The following is an 8,915-nucleotide window of genomic DNA, read 5'->3' as shown; positions in this document are numbered from 1 at the left end:
GTCAAAATAGTAACATCTCTTTAGAAGGTATTCAGATCTTAGATAGTGGTTCTTGTACTTATTTCAACTTGAAATAGATATAATCACTTCATTGCAAGCCTTTCTATCACCAGATTCTTCTTTTTAAAAACATCTGGATTTATCATTTTGCATTTTTTCTTTTCACATATTTGCTTATATCGAAAGCCTGCACCATCAATGGCTCGTTGAAATAGTATTAAAAGCAATATACAAACAATTTTATCATGAATAAAAATAACTGATTATATTAATAAAAGCTATTTATTCATTCACAAATCAACAAGTCTGAGAATACCTGAACAGCTTGCAAACATGCTGGCTTAATCACTCAACATTTGTATTGTTTCAACATATTATTCCCGTCCATCCCCAGACCTAGAGTTGCCAGGTTAAAGGGAACACACGCACCAACGCACAAAGACACACTTACTCTTATCTTTTGGTGGTCAGTTGTGCATTTCGGGACTGACATTTGCTGGAGCATAAACTGCAAGGAAAACACTGTATTGTCAGGTTTTTAACTTTATTATTTTAGCTCATAATAATACATTATTTTTCATTCAGTTTCAAATTTTAATCTCTTTTGAGTAGGTAGAAAAGACTTTGTCAAACTTTCGTCTCTAATAAAGTAATTTACCTTTTCCTTTAGTTTTGTTTATCAATATAAACATAACTTTTAAAGTCATCAAATGTAAAGAAAATAATATACTTTTTTTAATGTTAGTAAAAAAGATTAATTGCGTTTACTTAATCTGTCAACAGTTTGTTTTCTTTTAATATTATATAGATAGTATTAAATAGTAATTAAATATTTGGACACTACATTTCAATATGAATTAAATTATTTTAAATAAGTATTCATTTGTATGTCCAAGTCACCTATTATGATAGATGTCAGAGTAGTTTTAATTTTTAATTATTCATTTAAATGAGTGATTTATTTTTTCTTATTTACATATTAAAATTAACTTTTGATATATGAATGCATGCACAATGAATTTCACCAATCCAGAACCTGATAGTCTAGATATACTTCTTGAATAAAATAAATCTTTTAAATTTTCTCTAGCCTACACGTCATATAAGATTTATCTCTTATTTATATATTTATTTATATATATATATATATATATATATATATATATATATATATATTTGTACTGACCTTGATACAAAAAATGATGGAAAGGTAAAGTAATGGAGAGATAATTCAACAGAAGAATTAAAAAAAAACTACATCAGCTAACATTTACATTTCCTTTGTATTTTTCACAGAACAACTATTATTAACATATTGGCATATTTATACTTACAAATGTTTTTTTTTTTTTTTTTCAGCAAAATAGTGTTCAATAAAATTAAAACAGTGTAAACAAAAAAGCACCTTGGACTAAGATTAAATGAGTAATTATTATTGTTTAAGAAAAACAGTTTAATAAATACAACATTTCAAAAGTCAGATAATATGTGCAAGGCTGTAAAAATATGTTAACAAAATACAATCAGTTTTGTGATTTTCAATGTGAGATAAATGGTTTACACACTACTTGTATGGATTTGATTTATGATGTAGAAGTATTTATTCACATATTTGAATATGTTGAGTTTACTTGAAGAATCATTAAAGTAACATTTAAAAAAAGAAAACATAAAATAACATAACTTTGAATTTTAAAAACCAAACATACCTATCATTTAAATTAAATTATAAAATTAAATATAAACATAACATTTAATTATTGGAGCATTTGATTTTTAAATTGATGAATAATTACATCCAAAAAAAAAGTTCCTTTTTTATTAATAAAAAAAGGAACTTCTACAATATATTAAGTTTGAACATTAAGTAAAGTTTCATTTATTCAGTGCGATGTAGCAGGAAACAAGTGCATCACTGATGAACTTGAGACAAAAGGAGCAAGTTACTAACTCTCGGATCAAAGAGTGTAGATAATCCGAGTTTGAAAGTAAACCCAAAACTTAGTAGTAAGCTACAATAACTGGGGTCATATTAAAATTTAGCTTCTTCATTTCTGCATTTAGACATATAAAAGCAAATAATTTACAAACAATAACTTCCAGTGTTTATGTTGGTAACAACAAAAAAAGTAATGTTTTTTGGCACTATTCAACCAAACTGCAACTTTGAAAATTTATAACTAAGAAACTTGTAATCTAATTAAAACAATTTTTTATAAAAGATAAGATACAATTAATTATATTGTTTTTGAGTATGTAATTTTAGAGTTATATTTAAAGAGTTATTATTAAATAACCAGCTTAACTTCTACTCTTGACCGGGCAGTCCAAAACATTGAACATTGGTCTCATTATGGAGCTTGGCCTCTTAGTCTTATCTTGGGCTTGTAATTTTGTAAACCACTATTTAAAACATTTAATTTTTAACACAGATTTAATTCAAGAAGGTTTTTAAATTTATAACATCGCCTGACACCTGCTTATTTGAATGCGCAAATAGCCAGACTTTCGAGGCAACACCAACCGCTTTAGGCAGTTATAAACATTTACAACATGTACAACGCAAAGTGTAGATTGTACGCTACGTGATAAAATTATTGTTTTGCATAAAACATTGTTAAAAAAAAATACTTTTTTATTTTTACTTTTTTACGAAGACATATATTTGCATTTAGCTAATAGAACCTAAATTTGGGATTGCTACGTCATAAAAATTGTGGGGATTGTATATAAAGCAATATTTTATTTACATTTTATATTATTACAAAATGTTTCATATTTTCTTATTGGATGAACAATTCTGAATATTTAGGCTATTTTGGGTTTAAACAAAAAAAATTGTGTAACAAACAGAGACCTACATATTTGTGGGTTTGCGCTAAAATGCTCAGCAACCACTAATTTTGGTAACGTAATATCTTTCTATGAGTGCTAATAGAAGTGCTAATTTCCAGTTCAATATACAAACTTTGGGGAGTAAATATAATAAGTGTACATTTGCACATATCGAATACATTTATAACTTTAAAAAAACCTTGCAAATCACCCAAACTGGGCTTGTTGGTACAGGATTAATAGTGGTCCTTTCCATCTCAATTTACAATAGGCTTCCCTATGACTTACATGAGGAGAGCAGGCTGTCTATTTTTAAAAGAAAAGAGTTTTTATGAATAAGTGCTTTTTAAAAATAAATAAATGTTTTTATTCTTTTCATTTTCTTGAGACTATGTGAATAGTATGATATGATACAGTATCTAATATTTAATCAGCTTAAAGTTGTTTTAATTTATTACTATTAGTTTATTAAAAACATTATTTTTGTAACCTACTAATAAAATACTTACATTTTACATCCTAACAACAACAACTAGGTAATTAACATTTAATAACTACAGAAAAGAAAGTAAATATAAGCTCTAATCTAAATATTGTTTTGAAGTAGCTTAAAGTACAAAAGAAGTGTTATTTTGCAAAAGTAACAGTTATATTTCACCAAAAATACATTTTTAATCCTATTCACTCAGTCATTCATTCTGTCTTCTTACACTCAAGACCATGCCTTCACTCTTGGCAGCTATGGCCATCCGAGTCTTTTCAAAGTTAAGCTGAACTGTGTCCGGATTCTCAGTCTTCAACGCTGTCTAGGAGAAAATCCCATACTCTAACAATGATGTACAGCATGCAATAAGAATGATGGATTACTAAATATTGGTGTTCTATAACATGGAATTCACAGTATTCATGATCTAGTGCAGTTATTTCTTGTGCTTCCGTTGTACCAAATAAAGTTTAATATCAATAACAAAATATATGGTTGAAAACAATATTTACCGTTCAAAATTCAAGTGCTCCTCAAATCAGATTGACATGTAAATATAGTACGAAGTGATATGATTACTTTTTGATAAATCAAACAACAATTCTGGCTACTATGAAAATTGTTTCTTACTGTTGAAAATTCAATGTCACATCATTAATCACAGAGCCAGTACAGTAGTCAAAGTATGGAAATACCAATGTTTTTAAGAGTAACAATTTAATATGAAACAGTAAAAAACTTTAACATTTTCTTCAATAGCATTGCAGCAAAGACTTTCTTAAAGCTTCTATAGTATGTTTGGACCAGTGCATCGTAGAGTTAATAATTGGTCCTCAACTCCTAACACTGCTGCAGTAAGGTATCAGTGGTTCACTGTTATTTCCTGTGAATTGTTTTGTTTGAGATAAGTCTTAGTTCCTTTGTTTAATACCCTCACTGACATTGTTAACAGTCAACATTTACTTGTTTTACACTGGGCATTGGGTTGCTTGTTGATAGTTGTTAGAATATGAGTAAAAGTCATTGCAGTAATTATGTCTTTTGTATGTTCAGCAAACAATCAAGGCTAAAGCATAAATCCTTGTGGTACACCAACAAAACCAGTTCTTAAATAAGACAAGGTATTATAAATATTGGTGTACTGCCATTAATCTACAATATAAGATCTCATACAAAAAGTAACCAACTAAAAAATCCCCATATGTTTAATTGTGCTAGTATAATTGATTATAGTTAACTGAGTCAAAAGTCTTTGAATAAAAACTAAAATAGTACATTGTCTTTGATCCATGGCACACTGAAATCGTTAATTGTCTATAGAAACGCAGCCTCCCTACTGTGTTACCCATGGAATATTGTGGGATTGTAAAAATCCACTTATTTGACAGTGCACTATCCTCTCAAGTCCTTAGAGATGACTCATGAATGCTTATTGATTTGTCGTCTTTTAGAAGTAAAGGTGATAAGATTTTGTTTAAAGACCACAAAATGCAGAATTGGCACCAGAACCACAATAAAACAGTACTGGTGTCCATTTTCTTGATATTCTAGTCTAATAGATAAAAAGAATTCCAGCTAAAGTTTAGAAGCTTTATGATTTCAGTTGTAAAATACATACAGTAATAATAAATAAAGGTAAGATACTATAACTAAACTTATAAGTCAGCAAAACTTATATTAAAGTTGATATTATATACCATCAAAGTGGTGTAAACAGTTGTAAAACAAGCATAATACAGTGTGAGTTAAAAGTATGGATGCAGTCTATTTAGTTTTTGATGGATAGAGATGGAGGATGGAACTCAGGACACCTTTCTAGGAAATAGAAGTAAACTTTTTAGTCACTGTTACATCTTATTGTGACTGTGTATTGATTCTTCTTCTTTGCCCATTTCTCCAAAATGGGATTTTGGGGAGCATCTCAATATGTTTAAATGTGAAGACCCATTAAGTGACATCTCATTTGTAGCAAATTTTGGTCGTCCAGGTTTGGGGTGATCTTTAATGGTCTTTTAACGTTGGATAGTTTTATGTACTCATGCTTTAGATACAGGGTTTTGATTGGGATAAGTTTTATTAAATAAATTCGTTAAATTAAAATAAAATAATTTCCTTCCTTGTTCACTTTAACACTCCAATTTATCTTAAATTTCAACTTAACCCTCTCCTGCTCGTATTGTTTCCAGGCGCTCACGGTGCTTCTAACCTCAATTAATTCGCTCTGCCGGTCGTGCTTGGTCAAAATACGCGGCGCCTCAACTTACACACGTTCTGTCATTGTAATTAACAATAATTATATATATTAATTATTTTACTATATATTGGTTCAATGAAGTTGATTGTACGAGACCAGGGAGGGGGCACACGGACAGCTGGGCGACGGTGGCGCGGGGTTGTTTGTTGCGCAGTTACTTGGTGAAGGTCTTTGTCTGGCTCACCGTCACTGCCACTGCCACTGTGATTACTCCGAACTACATCCTCAATGCCACCAACCACTTCACAAAGCTCTGGTACATCACTACACTCACTTGAATCGTCGCAATCACTACTAATAACGAGATCGATTTCACTGTCACGAAGTGTACGACTACAACCCGCCATTGTTTTCCGCACAACTAATATAAATAGCAAGATAATGGAATAAATCTACTGTAAAAGTATAGTAAATGGTCTCCTGAAACCAAACAACCCGTAGTAGTACAAAACATTGCTACTCGAGAGCAGCACTTATCGGCTATATTGGGTAAAGCAGTGTGTGCCGATCTGTGCCGTTTAAGCTGCAGTGGCTATGTGGAGGCCGTGCCGATTCATGCCTTGCGAGCGGGAGAGGGTTAAAGTATCACAAAACCACGTCTTAACTTTTTAAAATTACAACCAAAAACTAATATAATCAATGTAAAACATTCTTTAATATTTATGTTTTCTTCATTTCTATTCATCAGGAATCAATTGTGGGTTTAGCAAACTTCACTAACTATTTTAAATTAATAAACACGTTATAAATATGAGGAAAGTACTAAACTAAGCATTTACATACTATTGTATATAACAATACAATATTATTGTATATAACAATACAATACTATTGTATATTATTGTATATAACAATACAATACTATTGTATGTAATACAATATTATTGTATATAACAATACAATACTATTGTATGTAATACAATATTATTGTATATAACAATACAATACTATTGTATGTAACAATACAATATTATTGTATATAAAAATACAATACTATTGTATGTAACAATACAATATTATTGTATTGTATTGTATCCTATTGGCTGTAATGGACTCGAAATTAGATAAAATTACATTAAAATAAAATAGTAGTGTGGTAGTCCAACAGCTGATGATATATTTATAGAACTTATAGGTACTTGTATCTACTAATCCACACAACTTTAGAAGATATTTTACTTGTTACTTAGAATTCTAAATAATTTAAAGCATACCTGAAAAGACTACAAACAAAATATAGGGCATTAATTCACTATTTTTATGGAATTAGTAGAACTATCTAAGCAAAGGCACATACCTTTTGCCATGGATGTGATTTTATCTGGGGGAACTTGAACTCTGTGTAGTTCGGATTCATTTCACGGATCTGTTCCCGAGTCGGGGTGCCGAGGACCTTTATGATCTCGACCAGTTGATCCACTCCGGAGTCTCCGGGGAATATCGGCTGTCCTAGCAGCAGTTCCGCTAGTACACAGCCCGCACTCCAAACATCTGTTAACATGTAATATACAGCATTAACCCCCTGACCACCGATTAAAATAAAAATATTTGTACCCTCAGTACCAAATTATTTTTCCAATGGAAATTATTGTGTGGGTACTTAGGGTAAATTAAAAATATTAAACCACCATATATCATAACGAGATAAGCAATTTTACTCATGAGAACTGTCACAAGTACTTGCCACAGCTGTATGCTGGTTGTTGCAGGAGCCAATACAAAGTCTAGTCACACACAGCAGTGATGTCTCTGCAATGTTTATAATTGAAATTTTAATTGTTGACACTAATCTCCAGTTCTTACAAACAACTGTCTGACACTGGTGGCGGCAGCGCTCGTGAGCTCTTTGCCCATTTACACTAGCAATTTGTTTACTGTTGGACACAAAACTTGCACAACTTTTTGCCAGTGTACAAGCAGCTAGTTAAGTTGAGGTTTGGATGTGACTGATATCGAAACATAACAAAACACTTTCTTTGATTTTAACCTATGTAATCTGACAAAAAATCAGAATGTGTGTGAGTAGCAATCGTTCAAACACTAAATCGAAGTTTTAGCCGCGATACATCATTGCTTATTTCATGTACAACTCAATGTTGCTTATATTATATACAACTCAACGTTGTTTATTTCATGTACAACTAGTTCTCAAATTCACTTGGACGATCGCTGAAATTACGATCCATTACGTAAACACGCACAAAAAACTTACTATTATTGTGTCATATACACAACCATCATTACAACGAACTCAAACAAACAATAAACCAGACAGAACACCAAGCAGCTGACGAAATAATAATAGCCGAATGAACCAGTTGACTCATCACTGCACGCGCAACTAGCGCGGTACGCAGGAGAATGTAAACAAACAGTTCAGAGATTATAAAACGTATGGACGTGTAACAAAATGATAAAATTATTTGTTAGTGTATTATTTACATAAATTGAACCTTCCTCTTTCAATTGGTATCAATACAGATACTTTTTGATCGTGTTTTAAGTACGTAATATTGAGAAATAAAAGACATGTTAAAACGCCCGATATCGTGCGTCTGCCAGTTCCAGGGTTACGCGGTGAGCGTTGGAGCGTCAACTTTAAGTTTAATGTGTGTATTATAGATATGGAGAAGGCTCGACACTGGCCATGACAGACGTGAGCGGCAGGGCAGTACCACACAGTGCTGCTGATCCGCCGCCAACTCAACATTAAATGTTTCTCCTGCCACTCAGCCATCAGCTCAAGCTGTCATTGCTGTGCATCATGTCACATGAAAACAACCCATTCTTGGCTTTACTTGGGGCAAATCCACTATTTTCTTCTCCAAAAGGTGCCTTATCAGGTCTGGTAAAACTCCAACTGACATTTTGGTATTGTCAAAAAACCGGGATTCATCACTTATTAAACTGCAAAACATATGATAATATTCTGCTGCTTACAGTATACCGTTTGTACAGTGGCCGATGCCTCAGACGATTGGTGACAGACTTTGACTGTCCAATGGATTGGTAAAACTAATCAAGATAAAGCTCCACTGCACTAGTGATCAATCGGCATCAGATGGAGCTCATGAACATATTTTGTCCTTCATTCACAGTTTCATGCACCATGTGGTGTAAAATAATGTGTTTCGAGATTAATCAGCTGTGGATTCATGGAGCTGTCAGTTATTTCTTGATTTCACAAGTTCTTAGAAACAGAAAATCTTTTTGTGATTTTCCCGATTCGACAGAAAGATTCCAGGCTTATTCCCAGTTTTCCTGGCCAGGTGGTCACCCTGCATTAGTCCAAGAGGGGACGCTCTCTGGACCACGAACTTGTTCGCTGTGGGATTAACGCAA

The 8,915-nt window shown here is 32.0% G+C and overlaps 1 protein-coding gene across 2 annotated transcripts in view; it reads right to left on the bottom strand.

The window, feature by feature from the left end:
* Positions 1-334: 334 nt before the first annotated feature.
* LOC124356728 (protein kinase shaggy-like) overlaps positions 335-8,915 on the bottom strand; it is a 29,477-nt gene continuing 20,896 nt past the window's right edge. For both annotated transcript variants that reach the window (XM_046807907.1, XM_046807908.1), the window contains exons 5-6: positions 6,871-7,064; positions 335-508 (exon numbers count right to left, since the gene is read on the bottom strand). In XM_046807907.1, the coding sequence (XP_046663863.1) occupies positions 350-508; positions 6,871-7,064 (353 nt within the window). In that variant the 3' untranslated portion in view covers positions 335-349. The remainder of the gene's footprint in view (positions 509-6,870; positions 7,065-8,915) is intronic.

This window comes from Homalodisca vitripennis, chromosome 3 (genome assembly GCF_021130785.1).
Source record: "Homalodisca vitripennis isolate AUS2020 chromosome 3, UT_GWSS_2.1, whole genome shotgun sequence".
Classification (NCBI taxonomy): Eukaryota; Metazoa; Arthropoda; class Insecta; order Hemiptera; family Cicadellidae; genus Homalodisca; species Homalodisca vitripennis.
The sequence above is the reverse complement of the archived record's forward strand: the minus strand, read 5'-3'. Positions and strand labels throughout refer to the sequence as shown.